This window comes from Oreochromis niloticus, linkage group LG20 (genome assembly GCF_001858045.2).
Source record: "Oreochromis niloticus isolate F11D_XX linkage group LG20, O_niloticus_UMD_NMBU, whole genome shotgun sequence".
Classification (NCBI taxonomy): Eukaryota; Metazoa; Chordata; class Actinopteri; order Cichliformes; family Cichlidae; genus Oreochromis; species Oreochromis niloticus.
The window spans coordinates 3,040,754-3,066,124 of NC_031984.2; the positions used below are offsets into that span (position 1 = coordinate 3,040,754).

The 25,371-nt window shown below is 38.5% G+C and overlaps 1 protein-coding gene across 5 annotated transcripts in view; it reads right to left on the reverse strand.

Moving 5' to 3' along the window:
• Positions 1-25,371, reverse strand: part of itpr3 (inositol 1,4,5-trisphosphate receptor, type 3) — a 76,864-nt gene that overhangs the window by 39,056 nt on the left and 12,437 nt on the right. For all 5 annotated transcript variants that reach the window (XM_025901782.1, XM_025901785.1, XM_025901781.1 and 2 more), the window contains 17 exons: positions 20,653-20,723; positions 18,105-18,226; positions 17,716-17,802; positions 13,933-14,091; positions 13,665-13,763; positions 12,747-12,830; positions 11,373-11,519; positions 11,177-11,272; positions 10,838-10,882; positions 10,304-10,446; positions 9,446-9,545; positions 8,832-8,992; positions 8,605-8,746; positions 8,254-8,418; positions 6,514-6,686; positions 6,008-6,127; positions 2,756-2,837 (listed from right to left, as the gene is read on the reverse strand). In XM_025901782.1, the coding sequence (XP_025757567.1) occupies positions 2,756-2,837; positions 6,008-6,127; positions 6,514-6,686; positions 8,254-8,418; positions 8,605-8,746; positions 8,832-8,992; positions 9,446-9,545; positions 10,304-10,446; positions 10,838-10,882; positions 11,177-11,272; positions 11,373-11,519; positions 12,747-12,830; positions 13,665-13,763; positions 13,933-14,091; positions 17,716-17,802; positions 18,105-18,226; positions 20,653-20,723 (1,996 nt within the window). The remainder of the gene's footprint in view (positions 1-2,755; positions 2,838-6,007; positions 6,128-6,513; positions 6,687-8,253; positions 8,419-8,604; positions 8,747-8,831; positions 8,993-9,445; positions 9,546-10,303; positions 10,447-10,837; positions 10,883-11,176; positions 11,273-11,372; positions 11,520-12,746; positions 12,831-13,664; positions 13,764-13,932; positions 14,092-17,715; positions 17,803-18,104; positions 18,227-20,652; positions 20,724-25,371) is intronic.

Here is a 25,371-nt window from a genome sequence, read left to right on the forward strand (position 1 = left end):
CAACAACAACAACAACAACAACAACAACAACAACAACAACAGATGATCATTTTACATAAAAGTACTCAATCAAACAGTAACCAAAAAAGGAATAGGCTGAAGCCTTGTGGCTTATAATTATCCTATCCTTTACCCCCATAGGAATAATCAAATCCTTAACCAAGAAAATAAATAGCATTGATAAATACGTTATATAACAGTCTGAAAAGAAAACAATGATAAATCAAGAAATTAAACCGACACAAAGTTATTCATCAAACCAAATTTCGATAACCTTGTATGATACAAATTTTTAAAATCTTCCTGAAAAATGACAAAGAAAAACACATCTTCAGTTCATCATTAAGTCCAGTCCATAATCTCACTCCCCAAACTGACACACATCTATACTTAACATTGGTTCTCACTTTAGGTATTTCAAACACATAAGCCCCCCTCAAATCATATTTTCCATCTCTTAGTTTAAACATACTTAAAATACAAATTGGAACATTATTTTTCATCACTCGAAATATCATTTCTAAAGTTTTAGATTATATAATGTCCATGAATTTTAACATAGATGATCCTACAAAAAACTGGTTGGTGGACTCCCTATATCCAACTTTATTTATTATTCTAATAGCTCTTTTTTGCAATTTAAAAATGGAATCCAAATATGTTTTGTATGTGTTCCCCCACATTTCCGCACAATAGGTCATATAAGGCAAACAAAGGGAAATATACAATAAATAAAGGCAGTTCTTATTCAAAGCATCTCTTGTTTTATAAAGAATAGAAATGGACTTGGATAATTTCCATTTCACATGTTCTATGTGGGGCTTCCAACAAAGTTTATCATCAATTATTACTCCTAAAAATTTTGTCTCATATACTCTTTCAATTTCAACATTATTTAAATTCAATTTTACTTTAATATTACTTTTACAACCTCTAAATAACATAACTTTTGTTTTACTTGCATTCAGTGATAATTTATTAAATACAAACCATCTATTTAACTTCATGAGTTCTGTTTCCACTGTTTTCAGTAATTTCTTTATGTCCTTTCCAGAGCAAAATAAGTTTGTATCATCAGCAAACATCACATATTTTAAAGTATCACTGGCTGTACAAATATCATTTATATAAAGTAAAAATAACTTAGGTGCCAAAACAGATCCTTGCGGAACTCCACAAGTTACTTTTCTAAGTTTAGATTGGAACCTATTATTCAAGTAACTATTTAACCAAAATTGTACAACACCTCTTAAACCATACCTTTCACACTTCTGTAAAAGTAAAGAATGATCTATCGTATCGAAGGCTTTACGTAAATCAATGAACACACCTATTCCAAACTGTTTTTCATCCGTTGCAATATTTTCAATAAATTCCATCACAGCTAGAGATGTTGAACGATTTCTCCTGAACCCATGCCGATGATCATTCAATAAATCAAATTTATCAATAAAAGAATCTAGTTTGTTTGCAAATAGTTTTTCAAGAATCTTCGAAAATTGAGGCAGTAAAGATACCGGTCTATAATTTGACACAATCTGTTTATCACCAGTTTTATATAATGGGATCACTTTGGCAATTTTCATTTTATCTGGAAAAATTCCAGTTTGAAATGATTTACAAATATATGTTACCGGCCAAAGGACACTATAAAGAACTTCCTCTAAGTAAGAACATGACTGCAGTAAAGACCAAAATAATTTGGTTGTCATTAATTGTTTAGTCTTCTTCAAATGTAATGAACCTTTCACAATGATATGAAAGTAAGTGATTTGTTTAGATATGAGATGTTTGCCCATTATACAATTTTCTAGAAATACTACTACCGAGTCACATGTGACTTTGCTATCAGACAGTAGGTATATTGTATTCAGTCCACAATGTGGAAAAAATTAATTATAGGGAATCAATATACAAGAAAGAAGTAATGTTCATAAACTTTATGATCACTTTAATAAACATTACTTCAACAAGTAGTAGTCCAACCAGTGAACAAACATAAACGTCTGTTTCAAAATGACACAATTCTCATAAATCATAGCCGATGATGACAACAGATTCTCTGGCAATGATTGAGCAGTTTTCAGGAATATCAAGATGCTTATAATTTATAGACAAAATAATTACCTTTTAATGGGGTGAAAGCAATGAAAGCTGTCTGCTGTCACTATTTTCTGTGCTTCTCATTTGTGGTTTTGATCTTTGATTATTTTTTCTTGTTTCATTCAGTTTGTAATTAAATTTTGTAATTGTTGATGCAATTTTTGCTCTGAACTTTTTTAACCAATCAGTATTCTAGATAAACATAGTAGCCTACTGTGGTTTTGAAAATCAAAGTTTTCTGTGTCTTGGGAAACAAGATTTTGAATTGGTTCAATGTATTGTGGCAATGACCACAAAAGATGGACAAAGTTTCCATTTCTGATACATAAAGCCATTCCAGAAGTGCCCCGCATTATTTCTCATAACCAGCAGGCAGTGACTATGGTTCTAGTTGTAAAAACATGTCCCACTATACTTTACATAAATCTAAAGAAAAAATGTTCACTTTAAAATTATGGTCCCCTTTAATTTAATAAAGGATGATAAAGCAGCTTTACCACATAATGAGTGTGCAGTGTCCTATATAAACACCAAAATGGTTGCAGTGAAAACACTCAGCTTGTGATTTCACCAACAAATGGGTGGCGTAAATAAGACTACATCCGTCTTTTATATCTATGGTAACGATTTACAAATATACAGACAAACACACCTCATCCTCATCTCCAAAGTCATCCATTGCCATGTAGTCTCCTTGAACACCACCAGAGGGCGCCTCCTTTGGAACACGACGCCTGAAAGTAATTTTAGGAAAAGTAGTAAAGTAGATCAAGGTAAAGAATTAGACTAAAAGTTATAGGTCAGAATTTTAATGTAGATTTTCATTAAACTATCAAAACTATGTAGAATAGATGCTCCCAATCTCACTCTCTCTCTCTCTTGCTACATACATATATATATATATATATATATATATATATATATATATATATATATATATATATATATATATATATATATATATATATATATAGATATAGATATACACACATCAGGGCTCTAGACTAACTTTTTGACATGGGCGCACTGGTACACCTAACTTTAAAAATTTGGGCGTACCGGCACAAAAGTTAGGCGCACTCAAATTTTTCAACCGCATCGCTTAACACCGCAGTTTTACATGTGCACTTTCTTTGGGGGGAAGTCCATACAGACAATATTCATTTCTAAATTATTAACTAACAAACTTGTGCTTAAAGTGCTTTGTCAATATTGTAGAAAATGTTAAACTTAATCATCATCTTGGCTCCTCTGACGACCTGTTTGCTGCTGCCTGCTGCTGAAAGGCAGTGGGGAGAGGGGACACTTGGGCAGTGCATTTATTGCAGCATATAATGTGTTTTCTGGATACTTTGCTGTTTTTTCAGCATTCAAAGATTGATGGCACCGTGTCAGAGCTGGCTATGAATTTCAGACGGATCAGTCCTTAACTTAACACAAAAGTTATCAATAGTTCTTTTCATCTTTTCTTATTACCCACAGCTACATCCACTCTGTCAGGCCTAGGCTGATCACTAGGGCTGGGTATCATCACTGATTTCTATAATCCATTCGATTCCGGTTCTCAAAGTCCTGATTCGATTCAATTTAGCCTCAGACCGTCAGAAATATTATAATTCTGATCATTTATCAGCACTGATACATGTGAGACTTCATCAGAATTGTGAACATCACAGCAGATGCCTTTGTGTCAAAGTAACTGAGAATAAAACACAGAAAAACATGAAGGAGATTTTCCTGGTCTGGCGTTTTATAGCAGATAACCTTAAAAATATTCTGCAATATTCTGCAATTTTGCATAATTTTAAGAAGTTTAAATTTCTTCAGTATTGAACAGCAGAAATTAGGCTTTCTTGTCCGAGGTCATTTAAGTGAAAAAAGAAAAAGAAAAGAAAAAGACAGCGGCCAACAGCGCTGTAAACAACGGTAGACTGGTGGGTAATAAGAGAATGGATAATGCAGAAAACAGAGATTTGAGACGGGAAACTGTTCTTGAAGTACAGAGAGAGAGAGAGAGAGAGAGAGAGAGAGGGAGCTGTGCATGAAGTGGGATTTTTATCGTGGAGGAAGCAAAACAGCAAAAGTCAGAGGGAATTCATGACGACATTGATCATATGTGAAGCGCAGTTTGCTGCTTCTTTTGCTGCTGGCTCGGCGAATTTTGGTTGGAGAGACAAAACCTGCAGCTCAGAATCAGCGCAAAACAGACGGAAACACAGCGCGGACCCGACGCATCAGAATCGCTGAGCTCCGACAGCGTGTCCGTGTTCGGGCCGTGGGGTGAGAAAGCCGAGAAAGACAAAGCTGATTCTGATGCGTCGGGTCCGCTCTGTGTTTACGTCTTTGTGTGGAATCCGTTAATGAATCGATATCGCTTTATTCAAGCTACTCACCTCTCTCTTCCACCTGCACTTTCAACTGGACCACGGCCAATCAGAGAGGTCCCGCCCCTGATTATCTCTGATTGGTTTAGTCCACGATAGGGGCATAATGTGTGTCTGTTGTTGACCACACGGAGAGTTGGTCGCACCGGTGCGACCAAATATTTTTTTTTTTAGTCGCACCACTGAAAAATTTGGTCGCATTCTAGAGCCCTGTATGTGTATATATATATATATATATATATATATATATATATATATATATATATATATATATATATATATGTATTAGGGGTGCAACAATAATCGTATTGATATTGAACCGTTCGATACAGTGCTTTCGGTTCGGTACGCATATGTATCGAACAATACAAAACTTTTTATTTATTTTATCAACTTTTCTTCTGACGATGCTGTCTGAGCGCTCAGTGGATCTGCGTTCGACTACTCCGCTGCAACATGGCAACTGCCTCAATGCTACCTGAAATTTAGCCTCCCCACCCTCATTCAGATCTGGCGTTTGGAACTATCTTGGTTTTCATGTGAAGCATGACCCTGATGGTCAGCACGTCATGGACAAAAGTAAAACAGTATGTCGGATGTGCCATGCAATGCTCAATTGGTGGGAACTAGTGTTAGCGCAGTTAGCTCATTAACGTGTTGACGCTGTCCAGCCCCACGCATGGGGCGATCCGCTGTAACTCGTTAACGGAGATTTGCCGCCTTATGGCGTTAATGTCATTTTAACGAGATTAATGCTGACAGCACTCGTGGGAACACAACGAATATGACTGCACATTTACGCCGACATCATCCAAGTGCAAAGACAAGCGGAAGCAGACAAAAACAACAAGCACGCATGCTACAAACTTTACCCGAGTCATTTAGACAGCCGTCAGCACATGATTCTCCTTATGGGGACCTGATATGTTTAATATGCTGCTGAGAATATAGCCCAGAAGAAGCGTATAGTATAGCTTTTATTTTGGAAAGAGACATTTCTCTGTAATAAACTCTCTTTTCCAAAGATGAGTGATTTCTCCATCAGATAGATTTTTTTTTTTTTATTATTATTTTGTTGTTTCAGCAACATTAAATTTAAAAACTGTACTTTTGAGTTAAAATATATATTTATAATTTAAATAGATGACATATTAAAAAGGCATGAACATTTTTTTGTATCGAAAAAATATCGAACCGTGACACCAAAGTATCGAACCGAACCGAACCGTGAATTTTGTGTATCGTTGCACCCCTAATAGATATATAGATATATATATCTATATATAGATAGATATATATATAGTTATATATAGATAGATAGATATAGATATATAGATATATAGATAGATATGTAAAGACAGATTACACACACTCCTCAATTTTTTCTCTTTTTTTGTTGGTGGGGTGGGGGTGTAAATTGAAAAATCTCATTCTCCGAAACTAAACTAAGTTTGACTGCAGTGCCCAGAGGGTAAGGTAAAGTGAGTTTGGTTAAAGATCCTTATTCCCTCCCGCCTCACTCTGTCTTAATGAGGATGTCCTGGTTTTTGGGGTCCAGTACACATTTACAGATGAGCTCCTGGGTGACGGGGATGGCCACGTTGTTGGACACACACAGGTCTGACAGGTAGTCCAAAAACCTGCAAAGTCCAGGAAACACCAAGTCAAGTAGTAAAACAGAATATAACAAACCAGCACTTTATTACCACTTTCAAAAGTAAAAGCTATAACTTTGGAATATATCACTACTTGGATTTGCCCAAAAAATGTAATCATCCATATCTAAGGCAGACTGCAGGAATTTGAGGATTTTGACTTCTGCAGGGGATGAGCAATAGAAAAGTTTTCCACCGTATAAAGAAAAGTTCCACGATCCATCCTTATTAGAAAGTCAGGAACCATTGCTGCCTTGGTGTTAGAAATTTTAATCACATCACGCAGTTTGTATCTTTGGATTGAAGATTCAAAATCCTAGTCTAATCTGCACTCAGCATTTAGTCGGGATTGCTACTGTCTCCGTGCATACCTGGGTTCTCGGTTCTTGCGGACCAGACTGACGAAAGTCTCCACCTCGGTCTTGGTGATGTGTTTCTCCAGCAGTTTGCGGTTGTTGTGCAGCAGGGCAGTGATGGTGTCCTCAGCCAGGATGTCATACCCAATCTGACTCTGCATCACACCGAACTGCTTCGCTATATACTCCTGGAGAGGGGCGAATTTTGAGTCTCTGTGATCACTGGTATCTTCAGCTGTTCTACCATTAAGAGCTTTATCAGGCATCAAAGTTGTGTCATTTTTAGCATTTAGTAGCTGATTTGTCATTCTGCTTTCCTAAATGATCAAAAGTAAGAGCTTTTGGCTTACAGTTTTTTCTGAATGCTTAAACCCTAACTGTGATTATAACACAATTTCTAAAACTATTAATACTTATAGCAAAACTACTCACTGAGTTTGCAAAACTAAAAGCACAAACACTGCTTTGCACTCAGTTTGCCATTTTGTAACACACACTTTGCAAACCTGTAGCTACAATCCACTGCACAGCACTCTTTTTGCAGAACTGTGAACACAACTCACTGCTTTACACTCAATTTCCAAATGATCAACGCACTCCTAGCAAAACTATACATATTTAAGGCCATTATTTACACTATTTTATCAACTGTCTGGCACACTGTCACATGTGAAAACTGTTTTAGAGAATTAGTTCACTTTGCAATCAGCCTAAGCACTATAATACAGGTAAGCTGTGTGTGTGGAGTACAATGGAGGGAGCAGGAAGAGTGAGAAGTAGAGGAGGCCGAGGAAGAGGACGTGGAGGTGAAGAAGTAGGATGAAGAGGACGACAAGGACAAGGAGGAGCAAGAGGAGGACGAGGAGGGGGGAGAGGAAGGGTAGGAAGAGTAAGAAATAGAATTGCTGATGACATCAGAGCTACAATAGTGGACCATGTAATCAACCATGGAGTGACCCTGAGGGAAGCTGGCCAACGGGTTCAGCCTAACTCGAGCCGCTACACTGTAGCAAGCATCATAAGGACATTTTGAAATGAGAGTCGGTTAGTACAGTCACTTTGCACTAAGATCTGTAGCACTGCCATGCTAATGAGAAACACAACAATACCATAGATGTAAAAATACTGAAATTGTTACTTTACAGAATTGCTAGACGACCAGATGCTGGGGGCAGAGGAAGAATGTTCACTGCAGACCAAGAAACCCATATAGTCATTATGGCGATTGCAAATAATCCTATACTTGGAAATAAACACTTGTGTTTGTTTTGATGTGTGTGAATAAACAGCAGTACTTGAAGTTTGGATCCCTCTATGCTTACGGATCTATGACAAAAGTATGAGCTCAAACTGACATAGCCTACCTTGTGCACAGAGAAAGCAAAAGCCAGATGTGTTTTTTATTCATACCATCAGTGTGTAGTTGGTGCATTGTGTGCTTATTAATATGATGGCTTGTGTTAACTGTCTGATACAAAAATACCATTTTGACGAAGGTTTGGAGAGTTGAGCAAGGTTTATTAGCTTTTGCAAGAAAACTACAATGTTTTGCTGATTTGGTGAAGAGTTTTCTTATTTGTGTGTAGAGTTTTGCAAAAATTGCCAATAGTTACAAAAAATGTGCTCAAGCCATCAGAAAAAACTGTAACACAGAAAACACTGGGACAGCTCCAAACTCTTAAAAGTCTTAACGTTATAAAGCTAATAAAGACTTGAAACAATAAAAACTAGTATGAATGTCATCGTCCCCCTCACCTGGTTCTTGCGGTAGTCATCCTGAGAGTGCCGGAGGACTCTGTAGCTGAGTCTGAGCATATACTGGTAGGGAGCATTCTTCTGGTCGGCCAGCTCCTCTAGACACAGCAGAGGACTTTCCCCTCCTGGCCGGTCCTTAAAGGGGGCCTTCAGGATGCCGAAGATCTGATCAAAACACACAACCACACACTTTCAGAGAGCTGGAAGTCCTTTAGGAGATGGTGTTTGTATTATTTGATGTTGCACTTGGGAAGGAGTCCAAGGAAACTGGTTCAAGAGTTGGCACAGGTTCCAAACCATCCCTTGTACAATTTTACTGGAAAAGGTGTGTGAGTATTTTTAGGATCAGACCTGTTTGAGGATGTTCTGTTCTCTCATGAGCTTTTGTCTCTCTCGGTTAGGTTTGGTCATGACTACATCCAGGACAGGCTGCCCGCTGTTAATGACGTCAGCCACAAAGAAAACCACATCTTCCAGCAGCTTGACGGCATACCTGACCAACAGAAACACCAGAAAGCATTAACTCCTCCTCAGTGCTAACAAATAAAGTAAACTTTCCTTTCCACGTGGCTCATTACTTGCGGTCGTTCTGGCTGATGAAGCCCTGGCTGAACTGGTCCACCACAGTGCTCAGCATGGCACTGGCATCATTGGCAAAGTCCAGATCTCTGATTTCCATCACAGGAACGGAGACGATGGCGAACGCTTCCTTGTCCTCTTTCGTGGGACATGTCCCCAACTGCAAAAGAACTTACATGAATATTAAACATACACTTCAAAGAGTAACTTCATCTTTTTGCTATTTCTGGTAAAAATTCATGTTTTTGTGCATTTTTTAATTGATGGTTTGGATGAATGGTTAATTATTCTTGACTGCTGGTTTTGAGGCAATGACTATTAGTTTAATAATGATTATAAATAATCAGTCATGTAGACTATTAACCAGGAAACAAGAGCAAATGTCTATTCCAAATGGTTGAAGCTCAAGGTGACATCAACAAACTTCTTTTGTTTTGTTTGGCCACCATCTTAAAAGTCCCAAATATTCCTTTGTCAGATTTGACAATACCAAAATACCAAGTATTTGCAGTTACTACAAATGTTTTTGTAATTATAGTTCCTTAAATTAAATGGAAGACTAAATCAGCTAAGCACCTTTTTGCAGCAAACCTGATCAAAACTAAGACCTCACCATGAGCCTGATAGGTCGCTCCTCATCAATATCAATGGGGACGTTGGTGCTCTGGATCCAGGTGTTCGTGCAAAGATGCCTCAGTCGCACGTAGGAGTTTCTGAAAGATACGCACCCCCCTGTTTTAATCCCTTCAACTTTATTCTGAAGTCTGTGGGCTCCTCGTTAAAAACTAAAACTAATGTCTGTCATACAAATACAGCTTAAGAATCATTGTCAACCAATGTCTTATATATTATTTATTCAAAATTTGTAGATCAGTTTCACAAAAGTATTTATAATTCATTTTTAATAGTTTCCCTGTAAAAACAAACTATCTGAAATGAGAGTTCCCCATAAAAATATAACAGTTATTGGATATTTTTAGGGGAAATTTAATGAGAATACAATCAGATGTAAAGAAACAGCAGCATATAACAGCAATATAACGAGAAAAACACTTTATCAGATGATTTAAAAGATTTGTTTTGTTTTTTAAAAGTTGGAAAGATGAGCACATAAAGCTGCAAGCTTCTCTTAAATCTTGTTTTTTATTTTTCCCTTTTTTCTGTGAAGTACAGTGAAATAATTCTAGAAGCATCATTCTCTTTTTTAGACAAACAGTCATTGTGTATTTAGTTGAAGAGCAAAACGGATTCATTAAATTTACATTCAGTCAATTACGATTTTAAACTATTTCATAAAATTTCATGACCTACATAATTAAAATGGTTTCCCAAACCAGACACACACCCAGTACACTATTCAATGTCTTACTATCTGAAGCAAAAGTCGACCTCGCTCCCATAATGTCCTTATCCTCTAAAGTCTTTTACTGTGAAACATCTGCAGGAAGTTAAAAGACTCGTGTGTTCCTACCGTGGTACGAAGGAGTCGGTTTTCTGCAGCGTAGTCGGGTCGAGCTCGAACAGCGAGGCGATGTCGCTCCCATGAGGCACCGCGACCAGCTTGTACTTGATCCTCTCTCCGTGGGACCGCTTGTTGCTACGGCTACCGTCCATCTACAGAAAGGTCAGAGGTCAGGAATAGGATGCAAAGGGGTTAAAATAGTGATCAGCGTGGACTTCATACAGAAGACGCTGTTTCTCCAACAGGAATTTTTTTGCTGTTTCTGACTGCATCGATCTTTTATGAACTTGAAAAACACATCAAAATGAGGCAAAAGTGTTGGGGCACTTCCCGGAAACAATATTTCATTTTTCCTGAAAATTTTGAAATGAAAATGTCTTTGCTTTATATACCTGAACGTAAATGTCATCAGAGGAAAGTCAGACACAAAGTGTCCCGTCTCCTGCAGAGTGTAATTAAAACCTAGCCCTTTCAAAATAAAACCTGGACGACTGCTCTGATTTACAGATGCCTTATATCTTATGTGTCATGGAAGAGACTCACCGAGGAAGACAGCTCCACATTGTCTCCTTTATAACCCGGGTTCTCCTACAACAACAACAGCAACACAAATGACCGCTCTTCAACAATGAATTTATTGGATGAGCAGCTCTTTCCTTTCCTTCCAACAACTCTATCAGAAAATATGATCTTAAAAGACATATTATTTATAGATAAATAATTATCAACTAGCATCTACATCTACGAAACGCTGAGGTAATAATGACTGTTAACTGTTGTAGCAAAACTACTGCCATAGCGTGGTGTTTGGTATTTGCTTTAAAGGTCAAACTTTCATTCATGGACTGCTTCTTTAGTCTGCCAGCATGATGTAATAGTTACCTCAGCAGCCAGGTAGTTTCCAGTGGCCAGGTGTTTGAAACGGTAGAGACTGTTCCAATGTCCCGCCCCTCCGCGGCATGGGTCATGATGGACAACCTGTCAAACCAATCAGCACATAGAGAAAGAGTTTGACACAAGTGCAAGTTTAGAAGAAATTCTAGAGTATTTGTGTACTTGTGTGTGTTTGTTTGTGTACCTCAACCTCCCACAGGGCGTTGGAGCTGGTCGCCGATGTTGCTGACTGTCTCAGCGTGGTTCGGAGGAAAACGTGGAGTTTGCTCTTGTATTCATCGCAGGTCAGAAACTTTTCCTGCTCAGCGTGAAACAAACGCACCACGTCGCCCTGACAGAGACAGGAAGATCTTAAAGGAGGACTGAAGGACAATTCCTTTGGGTTTGTCTGCAAATCTCCTGAGCCTCTCCGTGCATTTATCGTTTATCTCTGAAACAATGTTGGTGACAAACAGCGCTCCTGCTGGCTCTTTGACTTACTGACAATAACTCTGACTCTTGGGGTGAATTTCAGCATAAAACATGCAGTCACAGAACTGTACTATGCAAAGAGTTTAAACAGGTCCCAGAAGTCGGCTGCCCCTCCCTGAGCCCAGCTCTGCTGGGGGTTTGTTCCTGTTAAAAGGGAGTTCTTCCTTCCTACTGTTGCCAAGTGCTTGCTCACAATTTTTTTTTTTTTTGGTTTTCTGCTTTTTTTGGATATAGGGTCTTTTACTTACTATATAAAGCATCTTGAGACAGCTGTTGTTGTGAGTTGGCACTATATAAATAAAATTAGATTGAACATGATAGTAAAAAAAAAAAACCCAACAAGTAAATCTCAAAACTGACCCTGAAAAAGTAATCTTATAATCTTCACTTGGATAGATTGAACCAGTAACCAGGTCACCATGATTTGTTTACTGGTCCTTTTCCATTGTCGCTATTGTTGCATTTAATGACCCGATACACCAAACGAGGACAAAACAAATAATAATCAGAGGCAGTAGTCACAACATAAACCTATATTACACCAGTTTTCATCTATTTTTTAAATAGAATTTTTCTTTTTAGGCATGATCACTGTCACAGTTACAATCAGCTTTATCAAGATGATCCCATGTTGATACGATGATATCCTCACGGACATTATATAATATTTCTGACAGTCTGACAACATGAGTTCAGACTCAATTATGACTCCAGCAAGACCTGGTTCTGATAGAAATCCCATCAGCTGTTTGCTTGCATCACAGCTACACCCTCAGCTACAAATATTCCAACACATAAATAAAAAGTAACAATGTTTATTTAGAAATGAAAACTAAAAGTCGGAAAATGTTAACAGCTGCAGGCGAGGACCCCACAAAGGAACAGCAAAAAACAGGGAAAAAGACTTTAAATTACTGAAGTTATTGTTCAGATGTTGTTTTAATGTCTAATTTGAATATATGCATGTGAAAATTTAAAATCTATCTGTGGCACTAAACATGACTTCATTTTTAAACACTAACTGCATGCCTGTATTTCTAGTGCACTTATACTGTGTGCAGTGTTGCTTCCCTGTGAGCTCACTCACTCCTTTGAGGACTTCCTCTCTGTGATCGTTGAACATCATGAACAGGTTGATCTTCCAGCTGGTGTTGCAGTTCACAGAGTTCACCTGCAGAGGGCGCAAACATGCTTTCGTTAGGGTGTGGGAAGAGCAGCAGAGGCAGGGTACATTTGTATAATCAAACACGTTGATCAAATCAAAACATTTGTGTTTCTTTATGTTTATTTTAACGTTTTGTGCTTTGAATCTCTTTCTAGCCTAATACTTGTGTTATTTCTTGCCTCATCTAATGGCATTTATTCTGATTTCAGATTTGTTTTTACATTATTAAAATATCTATTTTCTCATGTTGCATTATATTTATTTAGCTATATGACATTTTACCTGTTTGTGCTACAAAACAGGTTTATTGTGTTTAATTTTACAAACTGTAACTATGGAATTTCCAGATTTTAGGATAAAACAGATCTTATCATTTTGTCTCTTTGTAGGCATTTGTGAGTCACTTTACTGTGAAATTCATTAGAATAACAGAAACCCACGGGCCACTTGAGGTACTAGACAGTCAGCAGTTTCCCCACGCGAAAAATATTTCTATATATCCAAAGAACGCGCTGCTTATTCTTTCTTTTTATTGATTTTAAACGGTTTGTTTTAAGAAATCATTAAACTTAACATGTTAATAATTTTCCAGAAGCCTCAGTCTTATCATTTAAATAAATAACTGCAGACTCTGCTCACAGTAACAATTATATCACTGGGTAAAATGCAAGCCATGTATTTTCCTTTCATCATGGGAAATGACACAGTGAATGTGAGAGAATAACCTGCATGCCATCTCTAAAAAAAAGAGGGCGCCAATGTCGGATTCCTTTGGAAATTTAAGGGAAATGACAAATGCTGAATATTTCTCTCAGTTTTCTGATCGTCACTTTCTCTCACCTCTTTGCATCCTGGATGATCGGTCAGTTCGTAGTTTGAAGCGTGCAGCGGCTGACCAGCGTTCACCGGGTTCAGGATAACTTTATCTCCCACCACCACCTGCAGCAGAGAGCAGACTGAATACTCCGCGACTATGGATCTATTATATATATTTTGATGCTCTGATGGTGGCACTAAAAATGAAAGGTCAGGCTGTCGCCATGAGCGCAGATTTTCCTGTAATGTGCAACAGTATTTCACAGATGTGTGCGGCCTAATGTGCATTTACATTGTCTCCATTGGCACGCAGCTTCCAGAACGGCTGGATGAAGAGCCAGGAGCCTTCGTTTCCCGTCCCATCCAGAGTGACTCGCATGGCGTTCTTCTCCAGCAGAGCCGGCAGCCGTTTGTTCACCGTCAGGTATTTGTTACTCTTCATGTGGAGCAGCTGCAGACATATATACATCATCTTGCACCGTATGTCACATAGACAGCATTTAGAAATATGTCACTAGGCCATTATATAACCAAATGCCAATTAATGTGCCACTAAAATAGTCCCCAGTATAGTGAGCAGCTGTTTTGGAAACAACAGAGCCTTTGTTGTTTTTTTGGTTTGTTTATTTTGCTTTCGATTACACCTGAAAGGTTTTTAAAAGGTTTCTGGGGTGTTTGTGATTCAGCGACTGTTCTGGAACCAAGATCTTTACTTTGTCTTTTTTTTTAAACATACTGGGAAAAAGTGAACACAAATCAAAGAACCTCAGGTTTTTTGCTGCTCTGGTATTTAAAAGAGACACTACTGTACATTTGATAACATTTGAAGGAAAACACTGACTTTTTCACTTCTTCATTAGGATTAGATCAGTGTAACTAAAAATATTTTCATGTTTAATAAAGAGTTTTGTATTTTTTTCTTTCAGTTTTGTTGAAACATTTGCAAGAATTACTTTTGTTTTCAATACTTTAGTGTTGGGAGCTTCAAGTTCACTAACACCGAGTTAGTCGTCAACCTAGAAACTCACTGCACTCGTGGTGTCACAGATTTGCTACATGAAGACAAATAAACATCAGAAATGATTGGAGTGAATTTTTGCTTCTGTGTTGCTTAGTTAATAAACATAATAGACACACTTTTCCATTTCATGGCTGAATGTGTTTAAACCTGTGAAAAAGTATCTTCACTAATCTTTTGCTTTTCAGGTTAGTGACACAGTCATACATCCTACACCTTAAAAACAAACACACGCACTGACCCACACACACATACACACACACACACACACACACACACACACACACACACACATTGGGTGTGGTATCTTCTGACTGAATCTTAGATTGTTAAGATAAATGTTTCTGTGCAAAATGTGTGTGTGTCCGTGTGTGAGAAAGAGAGCGAGGGAGAGTAATGACAAGAGGTCTTCAACCCTGAGAGGAGGTTAATATTGACACTAACAGATAACGTCATGTACATACACACTAAAGCAGTGCTCCTGTGTGCGTTTTCGTGTGTGTGTGTGTGTGTGTGTGTGTGTGTGTGTGTGTGTGTGTGTGTGTGTGTGTGAATGATCATACAAACACCAGCAGGGTCGATTACACCTATAAAAAGGGGAGCAGAGGCGTGTGAATCACCTGGTTATCATGGCAACTGATGTCGCCCGCTAGCAAAGAGTAGCAGTCACAGTGCAGACACTGGTTGGCTTCAGAGCAGGAAATCCTGATAGACAATTCAACTGTGCAGACGTGCTCTTATATGCAGACGTGTTCAGACATGTAGCCTGTGAGTGCCGCCTAACATCACCACAGTGAGATTTACAAACACGTCTGCAGTGACCTGGAAACTTGTTCCTTTTGAACTTTTAAATGTGCAGTAAGTTGGATTTTGGCCTCTGCTGGGCGGTGGGAAAAAATTGTTGTAGATAATGTGTTATGATTTCTTTAAACTGCAGCTGCTGCACACAAAGGACATTAACATTACAGACACACCATGTGTTAAATTGTTATATGTTTGTTATGTGCTTATTTTTAGTGTAATTCTTTCCCCACAAGGGATAAAATAAAAACCTTTATTACAAAATCCATCCATCCATTCACTTCCGCTTATCCTTTTCAGGGTCGCGGGGGGCGCTGGAGCCTATCCCAGCTGTCATAGGGCGAGAGGCGGGGTACACCCTGGACAGGTCGCCAGTCTGTCGCAGGGCCAGCAGGGACAGATGTTTGCATGTTTGTTATGTGATTATTTTTAGTGTAATCCTTTCCCCACAAGGGATACAAAAAACTTTTATTACAAAATATGCATGAAAATGAATTTCAAGCATGGATACTGGTAAATGACATTTTTTTAATCCGTATCAATATTCAGCCGATGTGGCGCGTTTAGCTAAACTGAAAAGGGATAAAAACACAGAATCAGACCAACTGATAGATAAAGTAGCATAAGAGAGTTTTTAGCAATGTGTTAAATAAAATTAAAATTTATGACTGGGCCATCAGAGATGTTCTGGGAGGGAAGTCGATGAAGAGAAAGTTAGCAAACTGTTGGCTAACTCAGAGGCTACCACTGAAAGTTTTCGCTCTCATAATCTTATGATGGTGTTCAGTCATTGGCTAAAATCTCACTTTTCCATTTTTCCAGTGTCAGTTAAATGTCACTTCTCTCTCACCACCCATCTGAAATTGAAGAAAACAGCAGTATGACCTACTAACAGGAGGCTCTTAGGAGCGCTGTGAAAACGAGGTCATGCACGCTTCCTGTTAACGATACTGCCAGTGGGCACGGGCCCTTATGGCAGCATTATTACTTTCAACAAAAAGTTTATGTGGCTGGTTGGTTACCGGTCTTTATGACAAAAAGGGCCAATCTATCTGACATGACATTCTGCGTCATATGCTCACTCAAAATAAGAAAAATGAACCCAAGTTCAGATATTCTTCTGGATCAAGGGATTTATATATAAGGAATATTCAGCATTAGTGAATCCTTTTTAAATAAAATCATGGTTGGGTCCACCTAATGAAGGGAAACCTAAGATTTGTTCTCCTTGACTGAGCCATTAGGGCTTCTTTCAAGTTACAAGAACTCGTACAATAACTAAAACATTTTCCAGCTTTTGTTATTTCCACTGTACTGCAACCTAAAGTTCCATAAAGCTGAGGCAAGTTGACACATCAAGACTGCTTTTTGAGTCATATCTAGACACAAGAGCATAAAATGAGAGGATTGACATGCAAAAAAGAAAACTTGCAGTTGCTTCTACGTTTTATGTGCCCATATCAGTCAAGCTGCTGTCAGGTCGTGTCAAACAACGACGTCTTTATGGTACTTCTTGTCATTGAACATTTCTGTCTCAAATTTCAGCTGAATGGTTTATGTAAAAAGTGAAAAAGGAAATGTCTGAACTTCACTGACACAGCATGTGCTCATAGAAAGAAGCTTACTGGGAAAAGTAAATACATCCAGAGGGCGCATGATGTTGACTGAAAGTCTGATATGTTTCGTCTTTGGGTTGGTTGCATTGAAAAAACATGAAGAGTGAAAACAAATTGATGAGTCAGATGCAGGTAAAGGAAACAACTGCAAACGTTGTTTACCTTCAGTCATGAGCAGATCACGAGGCAACATGATTCTGGGCTCCTCGCATCCTTCCCTGATAGGCCTGCTACCGTCTTTCTCTGTGCCATTTCCTTCTTCCCTCTTTATTGATTACATGTTTCTTTGTGGCAGGTTTTTGTCTTCTTTCGTGTCTTTTTAAAATAATTTTGGCATTCGGGCATGTGTTTCTGGCCATTTTGTGCCAGCTTTATTTTTGGTTTTGCATTTCTCTGTGGAGGGTTTCCTCCTGCAGTCATTCAGTCACTTTTAAAAAATATATAAATGAACTGGATGGCTCCATTAATCAATGGAAATGACAACAAGCAGTGTACTGGAGAATATCTGCTTGATCATGAAATACTGTGACCAATCAGTCATACTAAATGTTCATCATTGTCTGTGTTTGGTCTATAATCACATAAATAGTCTACAAATCTTTGTGCTCCACTTCATTCGAATGAGAAATAATTCATTTACCTGTATGACAGTTCCATATTTGACCACGTCTCCATGGACTTTCTTGTTTTCTGTCTCGTTTTGCTTCTGCTCCAGATTTGATGCATGCTGCAACAGACACAGTTAAATCCAATTAAACACAGCTCAATCTAATTAAACGTCTGCCAATGAGCCCTCTCTCAGGTTGATGTATAATTTGACAAATAACAAACCACCAACAGCAAGTGTGTAGTCATATTTCTCTGTTGATGTACAATGATACCCAAGAATATCTATGTTTCGCTTCGCACAAAAACTGTAAGCACGAGGATATGCTAGCCTAGCTTCATCCTGTCAAAGCCATGTTATTTTTGTACTGGGCAACTTGGAAGCGTTGGACGTGATTGTGCTTCTGCTGAAATGTGCGTTACCTGTAGTTTTTGTAGCAGAACCACATCACCAATCTTGTCCTTCTCATGTTTGGCTTGTTTGGCTTTCCAGAACTGTTTCTGAGCCGAGTACCGACTCATAGGACAAACCTTAAACAGGCAGTCTGCAAGATGAAGAAGAACAAGAAGAAGGCACTTTCTTTGTTATTACATCACAAAACCACCTGCAAGATAGAAGATACGAATTAATGAGAGTTGTTTAGTTGTATAATAGATGAAAACTGGAATTATATATAGAGATGCAACATATAGTCAACACACATAAAAAAGGTCATGTCATATTTAAGCAGAAATGGCAAACATCTGATGGATTGGTGAATCAATACTGAAAATAATTTGAACTCATCCTTATGCTGAGTGCTGCCTGTTTATGGGCTTATTTCCCAAGGATCAATTTTAGGACCTAAAATGTTTTTAGGAAGATTTACTTTGAGTCTGTAATATATACAAGATACGCTCAGAATGAAAGGGTTTGGGGTCAACTCAAACTCAGCCCCTTGCACATGGACTGCCTGCCCACGAGGGGAGACTTCACTTTTTACTATCTATATGTCACCATCAGTTTCATCAAGACGCTGATCTCAATCTGTGCTATGCTGATGACACACAATTTTATGTTGTGTGTCATCAGCTGTTGAAAAAATAACTCAATATTGAAACATTTAGTTATTATTTTTTAGGTCATATTTAAGCAGAGTAATAAGTGACTTCCATTGAAGTATATTGTAATACCTTTAAGCTCATCATTATTAAATCCCAAGGGATTTAATAACATATAAAATCTGATGGACATTTGTCTTGTTTTATGATACGTAAGGGTTAATAAAAATATTGAAAAGGTTAATCAGTAACAAAAATATTATTTTGCACTGAGCGTTTCCTTTTGGCAGGCTTCCAGAAATCGACCAATCATGCTGCTATTTAAACACAAGCCAAAAAGAATTGTGTGATAAATGACTTCAAAGCGACTTGTTTGTGTGCTGTGGAAGCGGAAGTAGCAGACATTTGTGCTCAGTGAAAATTCGAGGCATCGCCATGGCTGTTAGGATTCATCATGTGGGCACGATGAATGAGTGAAATGTCAGTATGTTTTGGAGTGCACAGAAGATGGACAGACTTACATTGTTTAATTAGACAAGATAAATAAGCAATTAAAAGAATGCTGGAGAGAGCAGCATTCAGTAAAACTAATACAGTTGGAGCGAAGTGATGCAAGAGCACAAAAGACGGGCAAATATTGACTCTCCTCCAGCAGATCCTGTATGTTTTCACGCTGTTCCAACTGTGTGTTTGTACAGCAAACAGAATTTGCCTGTGTGTAATCGCTCTGTGTAACATTACTAGGATATGAATGTTGTAAAAATCAGCTTAACGTAGAGTACTAAGCTTTAAACATGGACACAACCATAGAAAATCATATAGTATTTAATTAGGGTGTAATTGGAGGAACAATCATGACGTTTGGACTACCGTCATTTTTTTAGTTGATATAAAAATTAGGTTAAAAACATTTGGAGAAACAGCTTCAACGTTTATATTTCAGAACATTATTTTTTTAATAATTCAAATTATATCATTATTATATATTATCATTATATGAACTGTATTGTGTTCTTACTTCAAATAATGCATGTTTTTCTTGTAAATTAATGCATTTGCCCACTGCTGGTGTGTTCCTGCAACTTTAACGCTGCGTCCACGCTCCTTTGTGTACTTCCTCATACATTTTTTTAGGTTTTGAAATAGTTTTTATGTGTCAGAGTTGTTTGCTGTTTTCATGATGATTATTTTTTAAGACTCTCTGAGATCTCAGTCTTAACAATGTGACCTACTTAACATCAAGATTTCAAATTTCGAATAAATAAGGAACATGAGGAGTCATAGTTCAAAAGTTAAAGACTTATGGTAAAAAAAAGAGATTATTTATTTGTAAAATTAGTTTAAACAGTCCGCACAGTAAACTTCAGTCCATCAGTCTACCTGTTAAGGCTCTACACTGCTGTTATGTCTTCTTTGTTTTGGTATCAGATGGTTCTGTTTTTCCATGTGGACTGTCTTGTCAGCATGCTGTAAGGCACCAGCTTAGGAAATGAGTGAGATGTTTAAATGCAAATTAACAATTTCATAAGTTTGATCGTCAGACACTGGAGACTCTGTCTGTTCTGGACTTTAACTTTTTGCTGTCAGTCACTGTTTGTGGTCCACTTATAAACTGGTTCAGCTGCTCAATGTCCCAGAGTTGAGGAGAGCAGATGGTGAAGTAAGTTTATAAGAGAGAGAAATCATCAGAGAGCAGCTGGTGGAAAACTTCTCCTCCAATGGTCTCTGATGATCGAAGTTGGACTAACATCACACGCACTCCATTTATATTTCATACAACACGCTGGAGGTTTGCATGGCTTCACTCGGTCCCATCGTCATGAATCTGTTTATCACTTAAATAGAGCAGCAGACATTTATACCAAATTAAATAAATACCAAAATACCATTACTGATCAAAACACAGCAACACGACAACAGTCATTCCTACCCCTGAATTTCTTTGGAGGGTTGTCTAAATCTCCAGCAGCTGGCTCAACCACACATCGGTCATCTACCAACCTGCAGACAGACACAGAACAGGAAACATGTCGTCAACAATGGTGTCACTCAGAGGGACAGTTAACAGATTCACCCACAGTTTGGGGTGAATTACTGACAACATCACAACCAGAAAACATTACATACTTTACATACTTTTCTTGTGCTTATTTCTAGCTGCATGTTATACAGCAATTATATACATATAAAGCAATTAAAGTAGTTTTGTGTGATTCACAGTTCAGAAAATCCTTTATCTTATTAAGGGCTTTGGTGAGGCTCTTCAGTTCATCCTTTGTCTGAAACAAGCACATTAACCTTTTTTACCATCCAGGTAAAACTAAATATGTGAATTTTCACCAGATCCCACATGTAAAAATCACCAAGTATTAAGACATGACATTAACTGGGACTCAAAAAGAAAAGAACATGAACTAAAATCTCATGTTTTAGGTGCTCGGGTGCTCTGCTGATGAAAAATCACCCTTTAAAATTCATGTCAAGGACCTGATGAGAATGCAAAAAGTCAGGGCCTTAGACAGGCTTAGAGACCAGTCAGCAGCAGCCAGGTAACCACTGCTTGTTATGGAAAAAATCCCCAACCAGAAAGCAAGTTTGATGTTTGTCACTAGGAACTGCCAAAGCCCAAGTCACTAGGGAAAAAGCTGTATTCTCTAACTGGTTAGCCGGTGATTGCTGGCCATAAAGAGCCATGCAGTGCTGTACCAATAATAATAGTTTGCCACAATCACCTGTACCACCCTGCCGTGGGAGGTGCCCACTCCCAAACACTCGCCTGCTTTCAGTGTCTTTTTCCAGTTAATGAATACACATCCTTTTTTTTTTCCCTGGTGACCATAGACAGCTGAGGGCGTCGCTGAACCGTCTCTAGGCCTGTGCGACTGAGGCTGTAGGGTTTTTTTGGTTTCAGAAATATGCAGCTCTGTAGTTTGAAGGTTGTAGAGACAACTTTGTAGACACTGTAGAGAGTTAGTCACATGACCTAACAAGCTGAAACGACAGTCGGGTTGAAGGACAGTACTTTGGGGTTTTATTGAAATGCTTTTCCAATTTATATCTTTTTTGGTCTTTTGAACAAGAGTGGCATTATTAGATATACAAATAAACACCTGTGTTTTGCAAGGTTAAATAATCAATTAAAAACAAACTTGGAAAAAATAAGTAGCTAACTATACGTGGCATTTACTTTGTATCTCTAAAATGTTTAAAAAAAAGTCCAATACAATCCTGTTAACGAAACCTTAGAAATACAATGGAACTTTAATAAATAAATAAATATAACACTTGTCAGTGCAGCTACGCAGAGCTCAATACCGATAAACTGATTTCCAGTGAAATCTGACAAAACAACCGGTAGCATTTGGTGACAGGTCACTGATTAAAGCTTCTTCTCCCACAGATGGTCTAATTTGGAAAGTTCTAAGTAGGGTGTGAAATGTCTTGTTGATGTGTTAAACAGCAGAAGTACAGTCATTTTAAGAGATGACAGGAAGCAACACTCTGCAGTCTCGTGAAGAAGTTTGTGGTAACTCTGCATCTATTTTTAGACAACTTTTCTCATTAAATGGGTTGGAGGTTTTCAACCAGTGCTGCCAAGACACAAGCTGTGAGCGGTGACTCCGCCCACATCGATACAGATTAAACTGATCGACAGCATGAAAAGTGTTCAAAACATCTGAGAGCACTTTATAGTCCTACATTGTTTTCTGTTAGTTTCCTGACATTAACCTAGAAATAATAGGCAGCTTAGATGATTTAGAACCAAACAGAAGAATAACAATACTGGGACTGACCACGCTAACTCCTTTGTACAACCTCCCAGTCACACTTCTTTAGATATCAGTGGGTATGTGTCTACAGTGATGTGAAACAGAAAGGTTTCATAGGACTCGGTTCAGCAATGCAGTTCTGTGAATAAGAACGAGCGATGATTCAGCACTCAGCACCTTTAGCAACAAGTTCTCTTTTTCTGTTTGACAGTCTCTCGTAGTGTTGTGGAAGAACTTTAATCCGCTCTTCTTTACAAGGATCTCTTGATGTTTGTGGGCAGTTGTTTAAACACAGCTCTCCTAAGGTTGAGGTCTGGACGTCTGACTGGGCCACTGCAACACCTTCATACTTTTCTTTTTTCAGCCATTCTGTTTGCTGCTGTGCTTGGGATCATTATTCTGCTTCATCGCTCACTTTGTGCCAAGCTTTAGCGTTTGGACAGATGCCTCACATTTAGAATATGCAGGAATACAGATGAGCGATTTTTTCCTTTTAGTCCTTAACTGCAATTTTCTAAAAAGCCGTAAGCCCCCAAAAATGTTAAAAATTAAAATAAAAAAAATAAAAACAAAAGATTAACTTGCATGTAAAGAAAAAAAATACAAAATGAAAAGGAGTCTGCTTTTTTTCTCCTCTCAGACACTGCTGTTTCAGTTTCTTCAGTTGCACTTTCCATATGTTGAAACAGTATTTAGGCAGACTGGGCAAGCATGTTGATTTAGATTGATACTGATTCATTAGCATATGCACAGTGGTAAGAACAACAGAGACTGCTGCACACATTTTGTGACTCCAACGGTAATTTTACATGCACAGTTTTTTGTGCAGTGTGAGAACATTTCTATACCAATATTAGAGGATTAGTTTGTTCCAGACAAACAAGCCATATTTGCCATATTACTTCTACCATGTTTTGTTATGATAGAAATGATGTCCCTTTATCTATTTTTTATTCACTTCACTTTTAAAATCTTTCTAACACACACAGTGAAAGTGATTTAAGTTTTGGAACACGTAGCAACGATATATATTACTTTTTTTCTTTTATTTAGGAGTGTTCGGAGCCTGTATAAAAAACATATCAATAAAAGTTGTATTTCCTTTAGTTAACCGCCGTGACACGCTCACTGGTTTGTGCAGGCACATTATGAGGTGTTATTATAACAGTTTTCACCATCACCATCTTGGCTGATCTGAGTGAAAGTGAGGCACACACAGTGGCTAACATCTTGTGATTAACATGTCTTTTGCCAATAAGCACAAGTTAGCTAGTTCTCCTTTTGAACCCATGAATTAGCATAACTGACTAAATAAACTTCATATTTAAATGTTTTCTGGGGTGAAAGGAGCCATTTTCCCATAGAATACAACACAGTCTATGGACAACATGTGCAACCAGAAAAGCTACTGTTGGCCATTAAAGATAAAGGAGGTTTAAGGCATTTTTTAAACACTGTCATTAGTAGTATTGTGATAGTGGAAAACATGGTATAAGAACTAAAAGAACATGTCAAAAAATGAGTCCCAGTGAGAGGCTTCCTCAGAGTCACAGTCATGATTAGATTACACGTTTCTAAGGAAGGAAGTCCACGAACCCACGGAGAAAAACAGGATTAGCTGATCCTCAAAATGGACCAAGAGGTTTCCTCACTGAGAGACAGAAAAGAACTAGACCACACAAACATGACTAAAGAAATAATACAAGATCAAATACTTGGATAGGCTAAGACATGCAGAACAGAAAGAGAAGGGGACTGCTAAAGAAACATTTGGAAGGAGTGGGGGGTGGGGTATTTAAGCCTTGGGGGTTGTAGCTATGGAGCTGGAAACTTGCAGTGAATGGAGTTCACCCTGTCCACTAAAAGGTAGCACTGATTTCTTCAGAGACATGCTCCACCCTCTGCTTTGCATCTTTGTGGTGAAGGATTCAAATTGGAACAAGATAATGAGCCCAAACGCACCACAATGTCCACATGTGGAGACCAAAGTGCAGGGTAATGGCATCAGCTGGGTGCTGCCCATTAGTCTACCAACATATAACACTGTGTCTGTGTGTATTTGCTGCCAAAACAGGCACAACTAATCGAGGCATGAACTCCACTGGATCCCTAAGGTGTGCTGTGTTACCTGTCACCATGTTAGCAACAGGTCCGTTAAATCATGTAGATTGGGAGGTGGGGCCTCCAGGACTAGACTTGTTTGTCCAGCGCATTTCACAGATGCTTAATTGGACTGAAATCTGTGGAATATGGAGGACAAGTCATCACCTGAAATGCATAGTTTTCCTCCTCAAAGTTCCTTCCGGAACTATTTTTGTTTTGTTGCAGGACACAATGTCCCGCTGAAAAAAGCCACACCCACCAGGGAACGCTAAAGGGTGTGTGTGGTCTACAATAGGCACTGCGTGTCAAAGTGACATCCACATTAATGGCAGGACCCAAAGTTTCCCAGCAGAACACCGTCCAAGCCATCACACCTCCTCCGCCAGCTTAGCTCCTTCTCATAGTGGTGTTTCTCAGATAACACCTGGTAACGCACACACCTGACCATCCACGTGATGTAAAAGAAAGCGTGATTGATCAGACCAGGCCACCTTCTTCCACTGCTCTGTGGTCTAGTCCTGATACGTGCCCATTGTTGGTGCTTTCAACCATGGACAGGGGTCAGCATGGGCACCCCGGCTGGTCTGTAGCTATACAACCCCATGCACAACAGAGTGTGCTGCACTGTGTATTCTGACACCGTTCTATCAGAACCAACATTAACTTCTTGAGTATTTGAGCTACTATAGTGTGTCTGTCAGATCAAACCACATGGGCCTGTCTTCGCTCTCCATCTGCATCAGTGAGCCTCGGCCATCCGTGACCGTGTCACTGGT